Source organism: Lontra canadensis, unplaced genomic scaffold (genome assembly GCF_010015895.1).
Source record: "Lontra canadensis isolate GAN:19392208 unplaced genomic scaffold, GSC_riverotter_1.0 scaffold47, whole genome shotgun sequence".
Taxonomy (NCBI): domain Eukaryota; kingdom Metazoa; phylum Chordata; class Mammalia; order Carnivora; family Mustelidae; genus Lontra; species Lontra canadensis.
Genome location: NW_022631041.1, coordinates 1,271,698 through 1,295,650, shown reverse-complemented (window position 1 = coordinate 1,295,650; position 23,953 = coordinate 1,271,698). Strand labels below are relative to the sequence as shown.

The 23,953-nt window shown below is 39.9% G+C and overlaps 1 protein-coding gene across 11 annotated transcripts in view; it reads left to right on the top strand.

The window, feature by feature from the left end:
- Nucleotides 1-23,953, top strand: part of NHSL1 (NHS like 1) — a 226,204-nt gene that overhangs the window by 167,911 nt on the left and 34,340 nt on the right. For all 11 annotated transcript variants that reach the window (XM_032873031.1, XM_032873029.1, XM_032873039.1 and 8 more), the window contains exon 3: nt 20,904-21,031. In XM_032873031.1, coding sequence (XP_032728922.1) covers nt 20,904-21,031 — 128 coding nt within the window. The remainder of the gene's footprint in view (nt 1-20,903; nt 21,032-23,953) is intronic.

Sequence of the window (23,953 nt, the reverse complement as noted above, 5' to 3'; positions counted from 1 at the left end):
TTGTTTGAACCATTCATGAACTTCATCTGAATTAGATGGGATGATCGGTAACCTTTACCTAAATATCTATGTGGATAATTTTTAGCATTAGTCAAAGGGCCACATTAAATGGAAAAAGGGGGGTTGAGGGATGGGGGTGGTTAGGTTAGGCTGAGTGAAGTGTTCGGATTTTATTTCTTTTAGAGCTTTAGGACCGCATTCAATAGTTAGGAGCATGTCGAAGGCTGAAATAAAGACATGTTATTTTCAAGGCTCCATCCCCCAAAAGCCCAACCTGGGAGAGAGAGAGAGAAACACAGTTTCTCACAGTATGTTTAACAGACAGTTTGGTTACTGTGTCCACGTCCACTCCTGCCAGAATTAGTTCACAGAGCATCTGTTGTTGTATCGAAAATGTTCCCTAGTCACTGCTATCCTTATGTATGAAGAAATACATTTTAACAGGTCAGCGAGGTCTGTGGCTCTAGATTTAGAAGTGTGAGCACAGGGAGGAATGGCGGATCTGGCCTGTGTTAATTCAGTCAGTGGGTTATATTTATTATAGGAATTGAGGATTTACAGTGTGAAGAAATGACGGTTTGTACCAACCGGTTAAAAACAGTAGTTGGTTTTTTTTTTGTTTTTTGTTTTTTGTTTTTTGTTTTTTTTTGTGCGTGCGTGTACGCTTCCCAACATGTTCAGTGCTGGAGAAGGGTACACCTCTCTCAAAGTTACGGACAAGGTTTCCAGGTAGTTTCAGCGGGGTTCCTCTGATAGGTCGTGACATACAGGCTTTATCTAAGGCTTACTGCATCTACCTTTTATGTCAGGAAGCTTCCTCGTTGGCCTTTGGCTTAGACAGATATGTCTGTTCTGGGAAAGGTTGTGGGATTCTCTCTGGATTTGATGAGGTGGCTTGGCTATCTTATCTGGCTGCCTTGGGCACATGGGTCCTGTGGTTTTGGCCATAGATGCTCCTCTTGGGGGTCCTGTGGCACTTTTCACGGGACTGTTCGGGAGATGCTTTTGGAGGTGTGGGCTTGTGGATGTTGACCAAGAGCTCTCTCTCCTGGAATGGTCCATCTGCTCACTGCTGCGGATGCACTGAAGATGAACATCTGCTTTGCCCACCTGTGCTAAACATGGATTATTTTTCTTCTCTGTCCCTTTTTTAAAACTATGACATAGAACACAAATACCTAAAACATTGTACAATGTAACAAATAATTATAAAGCAAATATCAAAAGAAACATTACCCTGGTCAAAAAGTAGACTAAGACCTAAACTCCAGAAGCCTCTTGTTCTTGCTTTCCAGTAGGGAAAAATCCAGGTATAATGAAGAGAGTCTGGGTCACAGCTAGGTTCAAATCCTGCCTGTTATGTACTAGATATCTCTTACTTGAGTTTAATTTTGATTTTTATTTATTTGACAATTTGACCTTGTTTATGCATCTGTAAAATAAAGACCATCATATCTGGGTTTATGGGGAAAAAATTAACGTCCCTTTGCCAAGTATCTCAGAGTACCTGCCCCTAAAGTTGGAAGCAGTGTTTGTAGAGGGAAGGGTGCATTTTAAGTGCAACAGAATATGGATACGAAGTTATAAATCTCACCCCTCTTTCCCAAATGGCTATCCTGATTTAGCTAATGCTTTCCTTCCTACCCGTTATGCTCCAGAGATATGCTGTTGGGAGGAGGGAGAGGAAGGGAACCAGAAATACCAGTCAGATGACAAGGACAGCTACAGACACTTGGCACTCAGGGTGGTTTTGTCCATATAAGCAAGGTGACTTTTTCTCCTACCCACCTTCAACCTCTGAAAGAGCCTAGATTGCTAGAGCTGGAAGGTACCCCCCATATCCTCTGATTAATGAACCTCTTTTCATTTTGTAGATAAGTAAACCAAGGCTCCTGGAAGCGAAGGGGTTAGTTTATAGCTGCTTTGCATCTATCAAGATGACGAGGTTGGGATTTGAAATCGGTTTCTTGCTCTGCCCACACCTGTGCCTTTGGATCTAAGATCCTGAGGGCCCTGAGGAAATGCTTTGATGTCTGCCATCAGCTTTCAGAAAGGTCACAGGGAGCTGGAATGGAGAGGCCTAGGGCAAGTTTGGTTTTGTTACAGGATTCACTTAAGGAATGCAGATTAGCTTGTGGTTGCCCAAAGGAGGTCCTTCACCCTTGCTCTGGAAGTCTTCTATTCACTCAGTCCTGATTTCATTGAAACTCAAGTATAAGAGAATAAAAGGAGGGAAGCTATGTCAGGGGACATCGGATATGTTAAGTATCTATAACTGCTATTTCATTTTAATGGCATTTGGTGCATATTTTAGGGCTATAATAGGTCATTAGTACTTCAGTGGACTTAAAAAAAAAAAAGGCACAGATTTTAGAAGGGACAAGAGAAATATAAGGGGACCGGTGATTTAGCACTCCTTTGCCTGGTCCTTCCTTGTGTTCTTCCAGAAGAATCCTCAGGTAAAATTGATAGGTAGGAGGAGAAGAGGAAGTATCACTGTTTATTTTTAATTTTTTTTTAAGATTTTATTTATTTATTTGACAGAGATCACAAGTAGGCAGAGAGGCGGGGGGGGGGGGGGGGGGAAGCAGGCTCCCTGCTGAGCAGAGAGCCCGAAGTGGGGCTCGATCCCAGGACCCTGAGATCATGACCTGAGGCAAAGGCAGAGGCTTAACCCACTGAGCCACCCAGATGCCCCAAAGTATCACTGTTTAAAGAAAGGTTATTTTTAGTATCTTGTAAGTCAGAAATGTTAAATAACTTAGATTCATTCATACAGAATTTTAACTTAGTTTCTAGTTTAAATAAAAATAGGTCTAGAATTCAAGTAGGGAGAGTGGTACATCATTCTGGAAAAGCCACTCAAGAGGGATAGGGAATATATTGTCCCATCTTTCCTAAAACATAGTAGCATCGGCATTTTGTTCAGTTGTCATAACTAGTCAGGAAATAGAGATGCAAGGCCAGAACTTGTACTCCAGGGCCGCCAGGAGTCTGTGAAATGTTGGAAAATCCTATCCCATTTTTGCCCTTGGCTTCCTGCTCTGGGAAACAATGGATGATGTCTAAGTTCCCTTCTGAACTCAAAGATTCTGCTTGGCCTCTCAGTACTTACAGCTTAAGGGTGACAGATGTGACGTTCTTTGACACCAGAATAGAACTTAGTGCTGAGTGTTAAGTCCCAGCAAACTGGGTTATCGACGATCTAAGTTGGTGTTGCTATGAAATTTTTCTAAGTGCATCCTGCAGGTAAAGCACAGGCCCGGTATTGTGGCTGAGTCAAAGAGGAAGGACGTTGCTGCTTTCCAGGGCAGCTTAAAGCTCGCTGGAGAGATAAGATGTTGTGTGAGTAAGAGGGGAGGGCTGATGAGAGTGGTATTACGGAGCCTCACCCCTGCCCCTGGGTGTCACCTTTAAAACGTAAATCTGATCATACCTCTCCTTTGTTAGAAATTCCCTAGGAGCCCGTCTCGTACACAGCTCCTTAGCATCTAAGAGACTTCATGATCTGCCTGTCCCCTGTTGGTCTGGTTTTATGCCTCCTACCACCTGTGCCTTCACCTGAAGGATAAAGTCCTTGCATTGGAATACTAGCTTGCCTTGTGCTCCGTTTCTCTGCTGCCTGACCGGGTCTCGTTCTTCTTCCTGCTGTATCGTAATCTCTTACGCCTGGCCGGCGACGCCCGTTTCCCTGGAAGAGTCATCTTGTGGTTGTCTGAGAACCCCGAGAGGTTTTCCTGGACTTTCCAGGACACGCATTCTACCCTTTCCCATACATTCCCACAAAACCTTACAGCCCTCCATTAAACTGCGTAGTCTGTTTACTTGTGTATCTCCCTGCCTGATAGCGAGACCGTTGAGAGCAGGACCTTGTTTTGTCCTTTGTGTGACTCCGGCACACAGGCTGGTGCTTAACTTCACTAGGTTGACTTTTCAGAGACAAATGGTAATGTTCCGAAAAGCTGCTCTTTTTCTGTGTTCGGTATTTCATTGGACGGTAAACACTGTTGTGTTTGTGGAAAGGTCACCTAGAACTCAGGAGAGAGGTGAGGGCCGTAGCCGCAGCACAAGGAATGAATGTGTAGGAGTGAAGAGTTGGAGAATGGCGAGGGATAGGGTTGAACCCGGAAGCCTTTACTTTAGGGGGCTGGAGAGGAGAAGTCGGTGAAAGAGTAGTTGGGGGAAGAAGAGAGTCAGGATGGGCGGTGCTGGTGACAAGGCTCACAGATGGGGAGAGAGTCTGGAGAAAGGATACTAAGCTGGTCATTAGGCCTCCGTTGGTGACGTTCAAAAGCAAAGTGTCAAGGAAGGTTTTGGATGTTAAAAAGCCAGATTTTATGGGAGAAGAATTATTTTTATAAGCAGAAAAATAATGCAAGACATTTTTTGAGAAACAAGGAAGTAGAATAAATTGATGTCAGCAAAACAAAGAGAAGAAGGGGACAGTATTTCGAGGTGTGGCAAGATAGAGGTAATATTAACTTGTTTTAAAAACTAGAGCCAATTCAAACATGGTTGTAGACAAAAGGAGCCCAGGAGGAGGGGAAAGATCACGGATACTAAGAGAGAATGGGGAGGATGTTCCCTGAGGATACAGAAGCAATAGGCAGTGAACTCAGGGCCACAGGTGGAAGTCAGGTTTCCACCTGTGTCTCCTAGACAGAGAATTGGGAAGAATTTTGAGATGGAGCAAAAGAAATGGCAGAGTTGTTCATGAGATGGGGCTGGAGGCTTGACAGAAATATGGCCCTCCACTTTATTGCTGGGGCTTTGGTGAGAAGAATGACTTGATTTGGTGCTCTTGTTCAGTGCTTGTGAATTTAATTACGTTGACTTTTCAAAGACAAATGTTTATGTTACGTGTTATTGAAAGCTTTTTTTTTTTTTAATATTTGGTATTTCATTAAACTTCTTTTGGAATTTTTGTCCTTAGGGAAAGTTATCCAACCTGATGAAACAATGGATCAAATTCTCTGTTGAGGAAAGGGAAGAGCAAAGACAAAAATGAGGAATTAACAGAATGGAAATGACATGCGAACGAGATTGTTTAACTTCTCTTTTAAGATTGGAGAGCTCAGGAAATTTTTTATAATACTAACTGCCGTGAGCGGGGTAAGGCTGAAATAGTTGCGGAAGTCTGATGCAAGAGCAAGAGAAAATGAACAATCACTGCTTTTTCACTAGGTTAAGAGACATGTTGCCTTTTTTTTTTTTTTTTTTTTTTTTTAACGGTAAGCAACACACGAAAGATAGACTAGCAAAGAGTCACTTAAATGATCCAGGTCTTAACAAAGCACTCGGGATTGTTTCAACAAAAGGCTTTTTGTTTTGTTTTTGTGTCCACGGCTAGTCTGCTGTTTCAGCAATTCTCTTTTAATTCCTGATAAAGTGAGTAACTTGAGTGGCCTCTGTGTTGCCCTCCGTGCAGCATAAAAACGCTACATTGAAGGTACTGTGGATAAGGTTTGTTATCACTCTCGGTACCACTGAAGTCCCTCGGTGTTGGTTTAGAATCTTTGCTGGCTATTTGATACTGAGTAACCTTGGTAATGCTCCACTACTGCCAATGAGAGGGCTTTCTCATTCTTAAGTGAAATGAGATCACCTGCCATCCGGCTGTGCTCTGGTGCCACTCAACCAGAACTGGCAAACTCTTCACACGCTCCCGTTAATCATGGGCACCAGAAAACATTCACCTTAATTTCAGTCACATTCAGTGCTTTGAGTCTCCTTGAATTAATTTGGGCATGTGAAGAGAAGAAGTATTAAAAACTAGTTTTCTACAATAGCAAGTCACCTCTACAAGTAAATCTTCCATGGTTGGCTGTGAAAAATAAAGCTAAAGGTTTTATCCAACTGCTTAAGTTTTAATATTTAATTCCTAATTTTTTGGAGGTTTTTATTCCACTCGTACAGAAATTAACCACAGAGGGACGATAATTTGTCAAAATGACCTTTTTAAAACCCTTCCACATAAAGGGAAGTTCCTTGTGGTGTTGAATGTCAGTGAGGGAGACGTTTGTCCTGGGATTGGGAGCGGTGTGGTGCTTTCCAATACATGTTTACCCAGTAGTCACAAACGCATTTCCTGTTTGACTTTGAGCTGATGACACAGTTAACAGTGTGTACACTGCCTTTCCAACCCTGATCACTTTATTTCCCCAAACCCACTATGTAGATTGAAATTAGAAGTCATTTGGAATTACGTTAAATAATTTTTAAGCATATGACTTCTGCAGTCTCCTTGTCATTCACCCCCGCCCCCCAACCTTGGCAAAGAAAACTATCCATTTCAAAGGTGTCCATTCCGTCACCATTTCCTGTCTTCTGCCTTACTCCTACCTGAAACTTCTGGGAGCTTTATTTGATTCTATCCAATTAGAAATCTTCTGGGTATTATCCATAATACAGTTAGTTTGTAAATACTGGATTTAATCAGTTTCCCTGAAATTCTGCTGAGACTAAATTTCCTTGGATAGATAACCCTGATTGAGCACTGGACATCATCTTCCCTACCTCATTCCCTTCCTACCAGCTTTCCCTTATCCCTGATTTCCTGAAGATATGATTGCGGCCCCGCCCCCATTGGGTTCTGTGTTGATACTGGCCCCAGCCCACACTTCCCAGCTGTGGTTAATAAACACTGATGCCATGGCCAGTTTAGACGAGACAAGTCATATGCCTTGGGTTTATTAAGGTGGAAAGCGTGTTCAAGGATAAAGTACATGGGGGAGAGGAAAGGGACGGCACCTCTATCATTAATCACAGTACACTTTCAAATCCAGTGACAGTATGCTTCAAGTCTTTATCATTCATTCACTTAATGAACTCACTGGTACTTGCTAGCCACCCACACAGAGTGAGATCATGCAGGGCCTAGAAAAGCGTTGGGATTTTACTTTCAGGGCCTGGGAAGCCATTGGAGAGGTTTGAACTCAGGAGTGACATAGTCTGATTGGTCCTTTTTAAGTGGCTCAGTCGGGTTCTGTGTTAAAGTTCACCTCAAGGGGGCCGGGGCGGAAGCAGGAGACTGGGTGGTGATTACCACAGTAATCTGGTGAGAGGTGGTGCTGGCCTAGATCAGGAAGCTTCCTCCTCAGTTGGAGCTCAGTTAGGATATTAAAAGCAAGAACTCTCCCAGAATTTTAAAGGAGGCTTGACAGGCAAGGCACTCCTGCAGTAGCAAAGTTAAAAGCTTTTCCTGCAATAAAACAGTATTCTTTAGGAAATGAAAGTAGTACCAGATAGAGCATTTCTCCCCTCTGCCTTGACCCTACCCATAAACTAAATTCTTCTTCATCCTTTGTTTCCTGTTCCCCGCCGAAGTTACTCTTAGTGGGTGTGGATCATTTGTGACAGACTAAGACCGATCAACCCTCCCTTCCTCTTGGGTCTTTCGGCATTTTTCACTTAGAATATCTAGGAAATATCAAACTTCCCTAATTCTATTTCCGTCTTTTCTCACACTGTGACTCCCAGACTAGCAGCATCACCATCACTTGGAAATTTACTAGGAATGCAGGTTTTCTGGCCCCACCCTGGACCTGCTGAATCAGACATTCTGGGAGCAGGCTCAGCAATGGGTTCGACAAGCCTTCCACGTGCTTCCAAGGCACCTTAATTTGGAAAGCTAGGGCTCTATTAGTAGTCATGTGAACTTGTTTATCAGTCACCTACGTTGTAAGCCCCCTAGAAGTTGGAACATAGCCCTTCAGCTCCACTAGCTCATTGCAAGCTAGGATTTGAACATAAGCTGTTCCACTCTCAAGAGTTTGAGCTCTGAACTCCTGCTCCTCTGCTCTCTGGCTGTTAGCAGAAAGTGACTTAAGCAAATTGGAACTCCTTTCCTTCCGGGGAGCTCCCTTTCCCTTGACACTTGGGTGATAGTTCGCATACTTTCTGATCGGCCTTCTTTCTTACCCAGTTAAGCCAGTTATTCTCTAGTACTTGGAACATGTTGTTGTACACACACCATTAAGAGAGGAGACATTTGCTTTCCGAACTTTAGAGAGGCTTAGCCTTAGTCATTAAAGCCATGTGTTTTCTCTTTATCCTTTTATGTTTTATGGTGCTTTGGATTGTAAGTATCACTGAAGTGATGACTGGTGAAGAAGCAATCTTATGGGGGCAGGTGGGTGTCTCAGTGTGTTAAAGCCTCTGCCTTCTGCTCAGGTCATAGTCTTAGGATCCTGTGATAGAGCCCCGAATCGGGCTCTCTGCTCAGCAGGGAGCCTGCTTCCTTCTCTCTCTGCCTACTTGAGATCTGTCAAATAAGTAAATAAATAATCTTTAAAAAAAAAAAAAAGGAAGCAATCTTATGGACCCAACTATGTGTTTTTTGGAAGATAAATTTGAGTTTACTACTTCATATATAAATAATATGCTTTTATACCATATAAGTATTACTGTATAATGACATAAAAACTTCTACTCTAAAAGGGGGAGGAAAGAAAAGAACCAAACATTAGTTTAATATTAAACCAAAGAGCATGTTTATTTGAAATCTGTCACTTAAAATAGCTATCAAATTATCTAGGAAAATATCCATATCAGTATCCAACATCTATGTTAAATTCATGGTGTCTTTAGGATTTAACAGCTTTTCAGCTCACTTGGTAGGCTACAAATAACTAAGGAGCTTAAAAGGTTTGAACATCTATAATCTCTTAATTATTCCACTTATGATTCTTAAAAACAGTTTAAATTAAAGTTCAACTGTTTTGAAGAATTTTCAAGAAAATCCAAATGTATTTTGGGAACATCCAATATGCCTGATTGGCAAGGCAGAATCTGACTACAGTATGAGAATGATTTTTTTCCAGTGTTGCCAAACCCAGTAAATTAATGAGCTGGAAGGTAAATCCCTTCTGTTTTAAAATGCATTTTGGTTTAATTATCTTAAGAAAATAAATTCCCTAATGGTTACAAAGCATAATATTTAAGTGCAACAGATTTTTCCTATGTACTTGAAAGCTCAAATTAGATTAGCTATATAATACCCAGTACAGCTATTAGTCTACAAATGATACTTTTTTAAGCATACATGTTTATAGCCTTATGTGTTCTCAATGCTCTATTCCTGGACAAAGATATATAATAGAACTGGCCTTTTACCCTGTTGTTGATAAATCTGATGGATAAGTAACTGGGATAGAAGTTTGAAAATCTGAATCTTCTAGAAACTTTAGACCTGAGTATCACAATCCATAAGACACAGATCTGTTCTACTTCAGTTTCCACGGAAATACTTTAAACACAAATCAAATAATGATGGCCAAGGGCTTTCAGTTTAGAAAATAATGCATTTATTTAGTGTCAGCAGTAATGACTTTAAAAATCAGTGATCTGCAAAAAGGACTTTTTTAGGCTATGTTTCATCATAGGACATTCTCACTGAAGCAGCGCCTTATGACCATTATTTTTATAATTAATTTTGGAAGTAGAGTCCTCCCAATTTCAGTGACCTTGAATTACAGTAGGAGGGTTATGAAAGACTTAATACTTTTAAGAAGAAACCACATTTCAGATTTTAAAATATGGTGCATCTGGAATGCTCTGCTGTTGTGAAATGCCAAAATTGTACTTTTGATTTGAATGTGTCAAAACTTTCCTAGCAGATCAGACCTGCACACACCAACATTAACCTGAAAAATGACAAAATTACCTTCTTAATTGATCCTTCTGGTTTTTACTAGAGCGGCATTTGTTTCAGATTTTTCCTTCATCATTCCTTCCCTTGTTTTCCACATAGTCTAGCAAGGCAGCCACCTTCTCACTCTTTTCCTTTTAGCATCCCCATATACCACATCATTTCTTGGGGAGTAGAACACCCTATTATGCTTTCAGCGTCTCATCTCCTTCTACAGCTCTTCCTTTTCCTCATTTAAGCAAGTCCGACTTATTAGCTCTATATTGAAGATAAGAATTTTCTTCTCTTTGAGTATAATTCAGAATTTTTGTAATTCATTTTTCACTATTGTATGTTTTCTCTCACAGAATTATAAATATGAAAAAAATCAACTAGGGCAAGTTATGCCAGTCAGTGATTAAAAATGTCCATGTACTTTTACTGGCATCACTGTGATTGGCTTTCTCCTCCTGTGGGTAGCAATCAAACTCCTGTTTTGGGGGCGCCTGGGTGGCTCAGTGGTTAAGTCTCTGCCTTTGGCTCGGGTCATGGGCTCAGGGTCCTGGGATCGAGCCCCGTAACTGGCTCTCTGCTCAGTGGGGAGCCTGCTTTCCCATCTCTCTCTGCCTGCCTTTCTGCCTACTTGTGGTCTCGATCTCTCACAAATAAAAAATCTTAAAAAAAACAAACAAACCCAAAAACTCCTGTTGTGGTTTATTTGGGATTTATGTGTCTGAGAAGTTTTCAGCTGAGTCTTAGCATCTTAGGCAAGAAGAAGGTGATAAATGCAAATAAGATCATGTCACTTCTCTGCTCCAAGTCCCCAGAGGCTGTCCCCCAGCTTCATGGTGAAAGCCAGAGTCCTTACAACCTTCAGGGCCCCACATAGTCAGTCCCTCCTTTACCTGTCCAGCTGCGTTTCCTGCTATTCTCACCCCAAACTTTTCTCTAGCTCTTTCTCAGGGTGATGGAACCTGCTTTAATTGCTCAAATATCACTACTCAGGCCAGCTCCAAATGCCGTTCCCAGTTCCTTTATTGGCTCTGTTCTTCTCTTAGCCCTTAGGACCTTCTAACATGCTACATAGTTTACTGTTTTTTCTGTTTGTTGTCTGTGCTGTCATTAGAGTGCAAGCTCCATGAGGACAGGAATGTTTCTTCTGTTCACTGTAGAAACTTCTGTGCCTATCAAAGTACTTGGCAGGCAGTAGATGCTTCATGAATATTTACGAATTAATGATAAATATGGCATGGGGATGCTTTGCCTTGTAGTTGTAATACCTGAGTTCCCAAGGAGAGAGAATTATCTTAGGAACTAGGGACTTTTTCTAACTATGATTCTGCCTTGGCAGTAGATGCTACCATACCTCCCACTCCTCCTCTTTGCCATGCTTTCATGAAAAACATCAGTTGAACCTCTGTGCTGTGTGAGGCATGACAGAGTATCTGAGGAATATGCAGAATGGCTTACAATATTGAAAAATTCAGGCTAGCATGGAAGGCTGAAGTGACTGGGGAAGGCTTTGTGGAAGAGAGGATTTGAGGTAAGCCTCAAAGGTGGATGGCATTTGGATTAAGCTGTCTTGAGGTAGCACAGTGAGGTGAGCTCCCTGTAAACATGGCCGCCACCACTGTAGGCCAGTAGGACCTACGCTACTGCCATCTGTGGGATTTGGGAAGTGATAATGCTGATATACAGGCTGTGTTAATATGTATAATTAATATAATTTAAGAATTTATAAAATAACTTGAGAAAGGAATCAAAAGATTTTCTTTTCCATCTTAAAATCTGAGTCTGCTAACGTGTTCATTATTTCTGTGAGAGACATAGTATTTTCACCTATAGACCTGCTTTACCCTTAAGGAAAAGAGACTTTCCCGAATCTTAAGTCCTGAAGACCTTAAATATCAATATTCTTTAAGATAAACGAACACTGACTAATTTCATACTCATTTTTTTGATGAAAATGCAAATGTAGAGGAAAAAAACTATAATAGAGCTAGTTGAATCTCTTTCCTTTCTAGGAAAGAGCTTAAGGGCACTAAATCCCCAAACCCAAAGCATTGATTTGCTAGATAAAGGCTAGTGTTCTTTTATACATTAAGTGTGATCCCGGGAGGAGTAGAGGGGGGTAGTTTCTCATCATAGCACTCTTGTCAGCTGTGAGTTGTTAACCTCAGGAAAGAACACCAGTTCTGGGGTCAGAGTGCCTGGATTTAATGTTTGCCCCGTCACTCGGAGCAAGTTTCTTTTTGTTTCTCAGAGTTTTCATATTTAAAATGTGGAACAGCTTTGGGTCATTGTGAGGAGTATGTGACTCCCTGTGCATGAAGTGCTCATCGGAACGGTGGTGTGTTTGTCCGGAGCCCTCATCACAGTTCCTACACAATAGCAACTGCTCGGTCTGCTGAGGGCAGTGACCATCTTGCCTTTCCCACCACGGAGAATAACTCAGGACGTTAGAGATGAGTTCCTGAAGCCCAGAGCCTCACAGCTCTTCAGTATCCAAATTGGGCATTTCCCAATGTCCAGTTCCTGCCCTAGTTTCTTTCAGCGATGCTTTGACACTCTTGCTGAAGGGTGACCACCCTCTCGCCCCATTTCCTTGACAACACTCGTAAGTTTTTTCCACGTGTTAGCACCTCTTGGTTCCAGACTGTGTAAATTTCCTGGGCCTGCCATGACAAAGTACCACAAACTGGGTGGCTTTGAAAACAACAGAAATTTATTGGCTAGATGCCCAAAACTCATGTCAGCAGGACCATGCTCCCTCCAACCTGTAGGGGAGAATCTCTCTTTGCCCTTCCAGCTTCTGGTGGCTCTGGGCGTTCCTTGGCTTGTGGCTGTATAACTTCTAATCTCAGCCCCTTTCAAAGGCTTCCTTCTTTCTGTGTGTGTATGTCCCTGTGTCCTTACGTGGTCCCATGGTCTCTGCTTTCTCTTCTTACAAAGACAGTATTCATAATGGAGTAGGGTAGGCCCTCATTTTAATACCCTCATTTTAACGTGATTACATCTGTAAAAGCGCTGTTTCAAATAAGGTCATATTCACAGGTACTAGTGATTAGGACTTCAACCAGCCTTTTTTGGGGACACAATTCAACCCATAACACTATCAGATCAAAGGACCTCAGTCCTTTTCCTCTCTTTCCTTAAATGCATTTACCAAGTGCCTGGCTGATACTTGACCACTATAATGACATCCCTAGGTATGAGGCTTCCTGTCATGTAAAATTGATTAGATAATAACTTTGTAAATACTTCAGTGAGATCAATTCAAATATTTTAGTTCTGTTTTGGATTGAAAATAGTTAAGAAATAAATGCTCAGGCAATTGGGAGAAAATCCAGCTATCAGTGCCGTACATAGTTAGGCAAAGAAGTAGAGCCTCATGATGTTTTGGTAAAGGTAGAGCCAAAGCCTTGGTGAAATTACAGAATCTTGAAGAACTGTACAGCCAAGCATATCTTTTTATGGAATTGCTCACTGGCTTTTACAAGTGGAAGAGTTCGAGGTATTCCTGGTTTATGTGGTAAATCCTGGCAGCCATGTCCATTTTTTGAGCACCCACCCTGTGGAGGTTTCTGTGCAAAGTTCTGGCATATCCCTACCTCAGCTCTCACATCAGAGAGCAGAGCACTCAGAAATATTTGTTGAAATATTTGTCTCATGTCTGCCTCCCAGATGGACTAATGTCCCAGCCTTACAGAGGTAGAATCTGAATTTCCCACAAGGTTAACATGTTGTCCCCTAGACCTCATAGGTAGAAAGTAGGGGCCTATCCACCTTGATTTCCAGACAATCAACTGCTCCTCCATGTGGATCCCTCCAAATGGTTAGCTTCCTGTTCGAGCAACACAGAGAGTAGCCTTTCATTGCCCTTGCAAATTCCACATCAAAAGCCTCTCAACCTCATTCAAGAGGGATTGGAAGTAAACATTAAGTAAGACTACTGAGGATCAGGAAAGTCTTTGTTTCAGTGTTGCCTGTCCATTTGGAAGAGTCATCGGAGCAGTTTTGAGTATTGTCATTTTGCCCTTTGCTCATGAGGTAGGGTGGCCCTTTCTTGTCCCCTCTGAAGTTAGGTGTGGTCATAGGGCTTGTTTTGTCCAAAGAAATAGGACTCAAGTAACCAGAGGTTATTTCTGGCAGAAGTTTTGGGAGTTCACGTGAGAGGCACCGCATTCTCACTGTGCTGCATGTGATCAGTTAGCACAGGTACTTCCCTCTTTCCGGTCCCCGAGGGTCTCTGGTGAGCAGAGCCCCTGCTAGTTCTGCTTATACCAGGAGAATGTGCAGCAAAGATTCTTCTAGTTTCTTAAGTCATGGAGTTTTTGGAACTGTTTGTAACTGGTGCATATTCTAGCTCATTGTGACTGATTCAATAAATGTAAAAGCAAAACATGGAAATTGGAAATTCATCAAGAATTTCCAGCAGAGAAAATTATTTTGAAAATAACTCTTTAAACTGTCTTAATCTAACATATTAATATGAAAAGCCTAACGAATAGCCAAATGCATAAAGATTTGGAGGCCAAGGCAGGCTAAATGCAGAAGATCACCAGCCAGTGGTATGACATTGTTTGTTTGGTTTTTTTCCTTCTATATTTAAAGCTTTGGTCTACCAAGGAATGTTCGCTCAGTGTTCTTGTGCTAAAGAAAACCGTTTGCCTGAAAGGGAAGAGGAGGGAATTTGTGGTTGGAAAACCAGAGGACACAATGAACAGTGATACCTTTATCCAAGCAGGACTGTGAGAACAATAGCTTGGTTTTACTCTAGATTTCTATTGCAAGAGGAGTATGTGTTAAAGATAGATTTTCTGTTATATTTAGTATCTCGTTTCTAGCCTGTAGCCACTAGCATAACTGGCTTTAAATCATGCTTTGCCTTGCAGTTACTCGCAGGGTAGTGTTGGAAAAGTCTTTGTCTGTTCATGAGGGCTCACACCTACTTACATCTCACTCTCCAGACAGTAAACTCCATTTAATGAACAAAGCCATGGTTCTAGAAGCTGAGAGCTGTTGGAATTTGACAAGAAGAGATTTTCCTAGATTTTTCCTAGTTGGAGTAAGATAAGAGAGGATGGAATTTGATGACTTTACTGGATTTCAGAAATTTGATAAGAACAAAAAAGTGGTCATCCGCCATAAATGTATGCTGTCTAGTTTCACCTTAGACCCAGCATCTTGTTTCATGGACATACTACTATTTAAACATTTCTGTGCTCAAGCTTCATGGTGGCAGAAAGAGGCACTGTCTTTTAAACTAAGGCTCAAAAGGTGATGGTAGAAGTTCTGATAACTGGCAGATTTTTCATAGTTTTATGGATAATTTTGTAACATTCTGGTCTTTTTTTTTTTTTAAGATTTTATTTATTTATTTGACAGACAAAGATCACAAGTAAGTAGAGAGGCAGGCAGAGAGAGGGGAGGAGCCACTTAGGTGCCCCACAACATTCTGGTCTTTTAAGATTTAACATGCATCAAGTCATTTAAGCTATTTTTAATATTGCTAACAACATCAGAACTAATGTCACTTTTAGAAATGATCCAGCCCAGCAGCCCCTCCGTATTTTCTAGCAAGGAACAACCTCACATGACAAGTGCTCCCAATATGTAAAAAGATTTTCAATATTATAAAATGGTATAACTTGGGGCGCCTGGGTGGCTCAGTGGGTTAAAGCCTCTGCCTTCGGCTCAGGTCATGATCCCAGGGTCCTGGGATCGAGCCCTGAGTCGGGCTCTCTGCTCAGCGGGGAGCCTGCTTCCCTTCCTCTCTCTCTGCCTGCCTCTCTGCCTTCTTGTGATCTCTGTCAAATAAATAAATAAAAATAAATAAATAAATAAATAAAACGGTGTGACTTGAAACTTCTACTTCTTGTAGGGACACTTAGTGAAGGATGAAGACTAATTTGAACAACAGAAGGATTTAGTTTAAAAGGGCCTTGGTTTGAGGGGCCTGGCTGGCTCAGTCGGTAGAGTGAGTAACTCTTGATCTAGGGCTTGTGAGTTTGATCCCCCCATTAGGTGTAGAGATTACTTAAAAATAAAATATTTGAAAAAATTAATAAATAAATAAAAGGGCCTTTCACTTTGTATTTTGTTTTGTTTGTCAAGTATTTGAAAACAATGACTTATGAGTAGCTACAAGTGGTAACAGTTTTTCTTGTTTTTGTGTGAAGGCGTGGCTGGCTGCATTTCATTTTTTACTACTTCTTTCAAGTATAACTAACATACTGTGTTTTATTAGTTTTAAGTGTACAATATAATGATTCAACAATTCTATACATTCCTTCAATTCTATACATTCCTTCAGTGCTCATCACAATGAGTATACTCTTAATTCTTTCATCTGTTTTAACCATCCCAACCCATCTCCCCTCTGGCAACTACCATTTTGTTTTCTATTAAATATAGAATATATAGTCTGGTTTTTTGTTGTCTTTTGTTTCTTTGTTCATTTGTTTTGTTTCATAAATTCCACATATAGGGGCGCCTGGGTGGCTCGGTTGGTTAAGCATCTGCCTTTGGTTCTGATCATGATCCTGGGGTCCTGGGATCAAGCCCCACGTCAGCCTTCTTGCTCAGTGGGAGACTGCTTCTCCCCAGCCTGCTGCTCCCCCTGCTTGTGCTTGCCCTCTCCCTCTCTCTCTGTGTCAAATAAATACATCTTTTTAAAAAATTCCACATATAAGTGAAATCATACAGTATTTGTCTTTCTCTAACTTATTTCAGTTAGCATTATACTCTGTAGCTCTCTCCAAGTTGTGAATGGCAAGATTTCAGATTTTTATGATGAATATTCCATTATACATTTATACGCACACATCATTTCTTTATCCATTCACTGCTGACGGACACTTGGGTTGCTTCCATAATTTGTCTGTTGTAAATAAACCTGCAGTAAACATAAGGGTGCATTTATCTTTTCAAATTAGTGTTTTTATTTTCTTTGAGTAAATACTCAGTAGTAGAATTACTAGCTCATATGGTAATTCTATTTTTAGTTTTTTGAGGAACCTCCATACTGTTTTCTACAGTGGCTGCACCAGTTTGTATTCCCACTAACAGTGCGTGAGGGTTCCTTTTTCTGCATGTCCTCGCTAACACTGTTTCTTGAGTTTTGATTTTAGGCATTCTGACAGGTATGAATATCTCATTGTAGTTTTGATTTGCATTTCCTTGATGGAGAGTGATGTTAACACCTTTCTGTGTGTTTGTCTATCTATGTCTTCTTTTGAAAAATGTCGGTGCATTTCCTCTGCCCAATTTTAATTGGATTATTTGGGTTTTTTTGGGGGGGGAGTTTTTATTGAATTGTATAAGTTCTTTATATATTTTGGATAACGACTTATCAGTTATATCATTTACAAACATCTTCTTCCATTTAGTAGGTTGCCTTTTTGTTTTGTTGATAGTTTCCTTCACTGTGCAAAAGCTTTTTATTTTGGTGTACTTTCAAAAGTAATTGGATTTTTTTTCCCCTTGCCAGGGGAGACATATCTAGAAAAATGTTTTTATAGCCAGTGTCAACGAAATTTTTTTCTAGGAATTTTATGATTTCAGGTCTCACATTTAGGTCTTTAATCCATTTTGAGTTTGTTTTTGTATATGGTGTAAGAAAGTGGTCCAGTTGCATTTTTTTGCATGTACCTGTCCAGTTTTCCCAGCACCATTTGTTAAAGAGACTGTCTTTTTCCCATTGTACTTGCCTCCTTTGTCAAAGATTAATTGACCCTAAAAGTATTGGTTTGTTTCTGCACTGTGTATCCTGTTACATTAATCTATATGTCTGCTTTTGTGTCAGTACCATTCTGTTTTAATTACTATAACTTTGTCGTAGATCTTGAAATCTGGGATTGTGATGCTTCCAGTTTTGTTCTTCTTTTTCAAGATAGCTTTGGCTTTTTGGGGTCTTTTGTAGTTCCATGCAAATTTTAGGATTATTTGTTCTGTGAAAAATGCTATTGGTATTTTGAAAGAGAATGAACTAAATCTGTGGATTGCTTTGAGTAGTGTAGACATTTTAAACAATATTAGTTCTTCTAATTCATGAACATGGAATCTTCCCCTTTGTTTTTGTCATCTTCAATCTCTTATCAGTGTTTTATTTTCAGAGTACAGGTCTTTCATGAATTTGATTAAGGTTATTGCTAGGAATTTTATTCTTTTTTGGTGCAACTGTAAATGGAATTTTTTTCTTAATTTCTCTCTCTGCTACTTCCTCATTAGTGTATAGATATGTTGTAAAGATTTCTGTATATTAATCTTGTATCTTGTGATTTTACTTAATTCATTGATCAGTTCCAGTAGTTTTTTGGTGTAATATTTAAGGCTTTCTGTATATAGTACCATGTTTTCTGCAAACAGGGGAAATTTTGCTTCTTTAGCATTTTAGATGCTTTTTATTTCTTTTTCTTGTCTGATTGCTGTGGCAAGGACTTCCAGTACTATGTTGAATAAAAGTGGACATTCTTGTCTTGTTCCTGGTCTTAGAGGAAAAGCTGTCTGTTTTTCACCATTGAGTATGATGTTAGCTGTGGGTTTTTCATATATGGCCTATATTATGTTGAGGTATGTTCCTTTTAAAGTGGTAACAGTTTCTATTGGTTTGTGAGACAAGGTTCACCCTGGATCCTTAGGAGACTATAGTTTATAGGACCACAGAAAAGTTAACTCGAAGCACCCAAGTTAATGAAATGTAAGACAAGTATTTTTTCCATCCCAATTTTAAGGTAATTAAAAATCAAATCAATACTTACAGAATCCCAAAACTTTTCACAGAACACTGAAAACTACTGATCATGCTTTATATAATACTCTCTCTGTAGAAGGAGAGTATAATTCTGTTACATTTAAATTTTTTAGAGAAATTGTAAATATTGGAGAAATGGGAAAATATTTCTCACTGGAAAGGGTTAGATTATTATGAGTAAATCCTCATTAAAAAATGAACTGTGTTCTGGAAATTTCAGAATTAAAAAAAAAATCTTTCCATTTTACGCAAGAGTGGTTGACAAACGAGCCCACAAATTAGCCCCTAAGTAACTGAAGTAAAAGTAATTAGCTAGCATGTGATTACGTCATGCATTTTTTAAAGTTAGTTTGGCATTCTGAAAGATTCTCATGACTATTTCCTGAGGTTTTTACAAATCTGATTTGCAGTTCTGGATTGGAAACTCTGTTCACTCCCACTGTGAGGTAGCAAAGGAGAGTAAGGATTTTTTTCCCCCTGGTTGGAGAATTTTTATCCTTTCATTAAAGCGACTGTTCATCTCCTCTCTATGGAGGAATCATAGATCCTAGTGTTACAAAGGCACTCTAAAGATGCCCTACTTTAGTTCTGTGCCATTACGTGCATGGTTTTGTCAAGCTGTGCAAAGAGGAAACTTCCAAAACCAAACACATTTCATACTCCTTCAGAAAGCTGGATAGTTAAAGGTACCCTATGGTGAGTGAACCCCTTTTGCAAGGCAAATGCTTCCCTAAGGTGCTGTCTGGGTAATAGAAGATCTCCTGGGGCTTTAAAAAGCCATTAATACTTTTCTTGCTGCACTTGCCCCCACTGATCCAAGTAATTAGCACAATGGTTCCTCCTTGAAGGGAGTCCTAGTCTCTAAGCAGCCAGTGGCCCCAGCCCCTCTGTGAAGCAGAGCATCATGCTCCTGGTTACCTTCCAGGAGCCAGGCATTTGTAGACTGGCAGACGTCTCCACTGCCACTGGCCTTTTACTAAATTCCACTCAATAATTATAGCCTGTTTGGCATCAAAGCTAAGTTGAGAACTAAAAATAAAATGAGGGCATCGTTACCCATGATTTCTCATGTCACTTCCAGCTGATGAATCTTGGAAAGAAGCATAGCATGAGAATTGCTTGTATTTTTTGATGAGGAGTTACATAATCAGTTGCTATATATCAAAAATAATAGTAATTAAGCCCCTGGGTTTAAATTCTGAGGTCCATTGCTTATCTGCATAACATTACTGAGCAAATAATTTAATTACTTTAAACTGATTCAGAGGGCTGTTGTGAAGTAAAGGAAATCCTATTAAAACACATGAACAGGGTATATAATGTGTAATCAGTGTTTTAGTAATTCTTTGTTTTTTTCTTTAAGATTTTATTTATTTGTGTGTGTATGTATGTATGTTAGAGAGCATACAAGTGGGGGGAGGAGCAGAGGGAAAGGAAGAGAAAGAATCTCAAGCAGACTTCATACTGAGTGTGGAGCCCAGTGCGGGGCTCAGTCTCATGACCCTGAGATCATGACCTGAACTGATATCAAGAGCTGGATGCTTATTAGATATCAGGGAGATTCAAATCAAAATCACATTGAGATACTACCTTATACCAGTTAGAATGGCCAAAATTAACAGGACAGTAAAAACAAGTGTTGAAGAGGATGTGGAGAAAGGGGAACCCTCTTACACTGTTGGTGGAAATGCAAGTTGGTGGAACCACTTTGGAAAACAGTGTGGAGATTCCTTAAGAAATTAAAAATAGAGCTACCCTATGACCCTGCAATCGCACTACTGGGTATTTACCCCAAAGATACTGATGTAGTGAAAAGAAGGGCCATCTGTACCCCAATGTTCATAGCAGCAATGGCCACAATCGCCAAACTGTGGAAAGAGCCAAGATGCCCTTCTGCAGACAACTGGATAAAGAAGATATGGTCCATATATGCAATGGAGTATTACGCCTCCATCAGAAAGGATGAATACCCAACTTTTCTATCAACATGGACAGGACTGGAGGAGATTATGCTGAGTGAAATAAGTCAAGCAGAGAGAGTCAGTTATCATATGGTTTCACTTACTTGTGGAGCATAAGGAGTTACACACGGAGGACATTAAGACAAAGAAAGGAAAAGCAAATTGGGGGAAATCGGAGTGGGAGACAAACCATGAAAGACTGTGGACTCTGAGAAACAGACTGAGGGTTTTAGAGGGGTGGGGATTGGGGGATGGCTGAGCTTGGTGTGTGTATTATGGAGGGCATGTATTGCATGGAGCACTGGGTGTGGTGCATAAACAATCTTGGAACACTGAAAAAATAAAATTAAATTAAAAAAAAAAATAAAGAACTGGATGCCTCACTGGCTGAGCCCCCGACTTCCCTCTTAGTTGTTTTTATCATCATTTTCATTATTAATAGTGTTTCTTTGACATCTTATACTTAGGGCAAATATTACTAGAAAAGGTAAAGAAAGAGGAGTAAACAAATCCTTTTTTTAATGCCCTTTCTCCCCTCCCTGGCCTATACCCTCTGTAGAATGTGACAAACTGAGGCGGGATGGCTACCGAAGTTCTCAGTACTACTCCCAGGGACCCACCTTTGCAGTCAATGCCAGCCAACTCTGTGATGATTATCAGGATGAAGATGAAGAAACAGATCAAAAGGTAAGGCTTCCCAGTTCAACATGGGATCTTGAATTGGGTCTCAGAACAGGAAAAGGACCCAAGTTGAAAAACTGGTGAAATCAGAATAAAATCTGGTTTCAGTTAACAATGCTATCCCAAATTAATTTTTTAATTTTGACAAAGGTACCATGATTACGTAACACATCCACAATACGAGAAGCTAGATAAAGGGTTCACAAGGGGTTCTCGGTGCTGTCATTGCAACTTTTTTGCAAATCTAAAATTAGTCTAAAATTTGTTTGAAAAGATAAGGTCAGGATTCAAGGATCTCATTAAAAGGTCACAATCAGTATATTTGAATATTCTCTTTTGGATAGAAAAAAAATGAAGTCTTTTATTTTTGTTGTTTTGGTTTTCATATGACTTAAGAACCCAGTCAAATTAAAAAAAAAAAAAAAAAACCTCGAAGTACAACAGGCACATGTCACTGTTTCACAAGTGGTCAGTGTTTTTCAGAAAGATTGAATAGAGGGAGCCCTTTAATATTACGGCATCCGTCAGTTCACTGTAGAGATGCTGTTTCACATGCGTGGTCCTTTTTCTCATGCCATCTCTTATGGTAAGTGCAAACTCCTTAAGACAAGTATATTTTCTCAGTAATAGAAGCCTATGAAAGAATAAAAATGTAGGGAGATTTTGACTTACATGTTTGTGGGGTTTTTTTTTCCTTTCCTTTTTTTTTTTTCCATTTTATTTAGTACTATGGACTTAGAGTTTGGACATGTTTTGGTTTAGAAACCACTTTTAATTAATCTAAGAAATATCAGCAGAATTAGGTCAATATATAAATGTGTTCCTGTTTAGGGAACATTATTCAAAGTTTATTGTCTTTCCACAAATAAATAACATCAGAGAAAAGGGTGGATAACAGTTAACTAAAAATGGGAGAGTACTACCATAATGTTTTAGTCTTTTGGTGATGATGGGACCCCAGGTGTTTTTTTTGTTTGCTTATTGAGAATGTTTTTTCCTGTTCCTTTAAAAATATTTTCACACATTAGTTTAGTTCTTTGGGACTTAAAATACACAAAGAAGTTCTCTTACTCTAATAGGAAAAGCAGCTACTTCAAAATTGATCTGGTTTTTAACTTTAAAACTTTTTATTTTTCTCTCACTGACATGAGTAAGAAAAATAGAAATTAGAAGATGAATTATGTAGTCAGGATTTTTTTTCTGTTCTTATTTTAAATTTTTTTCAGGCTTATTCAATTATAATTGACAAAATAATTATATGTATTTAAAGTGTGATGATATGACATGTGTATATATTTATATATATATATATTTTTTTTTTTTAAGATTTTATTTATTTATTTGAGAGAGTGTGTGTGAGCAAGAGAGCACAAGTGGCAGGGGCAGGGGAGAGGGAGAAGCAGGCTCCCCACTGAGCCTGGGATCCTGACCTGGGCTGAAAGCAGATGCTTAACTGACTGAACCACCCAGGTGCCCCGACATACGTATGTGTTTAACACGCCTATCACCTCACATAGTTACGTTTCTTTTGCATGTGGTGAAAATTCTTAAATTTTACTCTCTTCTCGGATCTTAAGTACACAACACAGTAGTATTAACTGTAGTCACCATGCTGTACATTAGATTCCCAGAGCTTGTTCAACTTATAACTAAAGGCTTGTACCCTTTTGACTGGCATCTCCCCAAATTCCCCACCTGTGAGATTTGTCTTTCTTTATTCAGATACACTTCAACCTTTTACTGATGCTAAAAGGAGGAAAATTGAGTTTAGAGTGGGACCCAGTTATTAGACAGAGCTGGTTTGGGTGCAGTGTGATTATGTAAATTGTGAGTATCCAGGAGTGTAGAGTCCCTTGGTGGCAAATTGACATTATGGAGACGACATCCAAAGGCCTTCTGGAAAGTGGAATTGTTTCTAAATTCTCACACAGCTGTTTACTTACGATGATGCTCACATCTGAGGGAAGTCTTGTCTGTGGACTAGTTTCTATTCCTGTGTGCATTGCAATGGGCCCCTTCGAGCAGCCCTCTCGCAAATGTGTGGAGAAAGTAAAAAATCCTTATCTCTGAGAACACAAGGCTCCTGTCACACTGAAAATGAGTCAGCAGATAATGATAATATGGGAAAGAATATATACATAAATGTCATCCTTTAGATGATAGGACATGACATATGACATATCCTATTAAGTGTAAGAAGGACCATAGCATGACTTGGTAGCCCTGGGATCCACTAGAGCGGAAACCAGAGTTGGCTGTGGAACCTTAGAACTCTTCTTGGGGCCAAATGCTGCTTCTGTAAAATGGAGGCATGGGAGCAGTGGAGGAGCCTTCGCTTGTGTGTGTGCGGGAAGGTGAACTGTTTCGGGGGCTCCCTGAAAACCCCCTCTGGGTTATAGGCTCCATCACAGTGTCTGGACTATCGGCCTTCCTACGCTTGGACCTTCATAAAAGCGCACAGTTGCTTTTAAACCTTACCTTCCTTTACTGCTATATGCCTTTGGGTAAAGTGTTTTTGAAATCCTTAGAATATACTGTTAGTGATATTTAAAGGGAACTTTTTTTTTCTTAAACATATAGAACCAAGTAGAAGTATGTTCAGAATTTTTTAAATTATCAGGCCTGAATGTCTTCTCAATCTAAGAAATTTTTAGAAAATTTAAGAAAATCTAAGAATAAAATAAATACCAAGTTATATAATGTATTAATCATGAATGATTATATATTAATTAAACATCCGCTAACAAACTATTCCGTCATGTTAACAAACTGACTTCCTTAAAAAAAAAAAAAAAAAAATTGACTTCCTTCCTTCCCTCCCGCCCTCCCATCCCGTTCTCAGTTAGGCTATATCATTCAGTGTTGCGTTAACTTCTGTAACTTCTTGGTTCCACGGAACATCCAAAACGCCACTTGCCTCTCACCGTT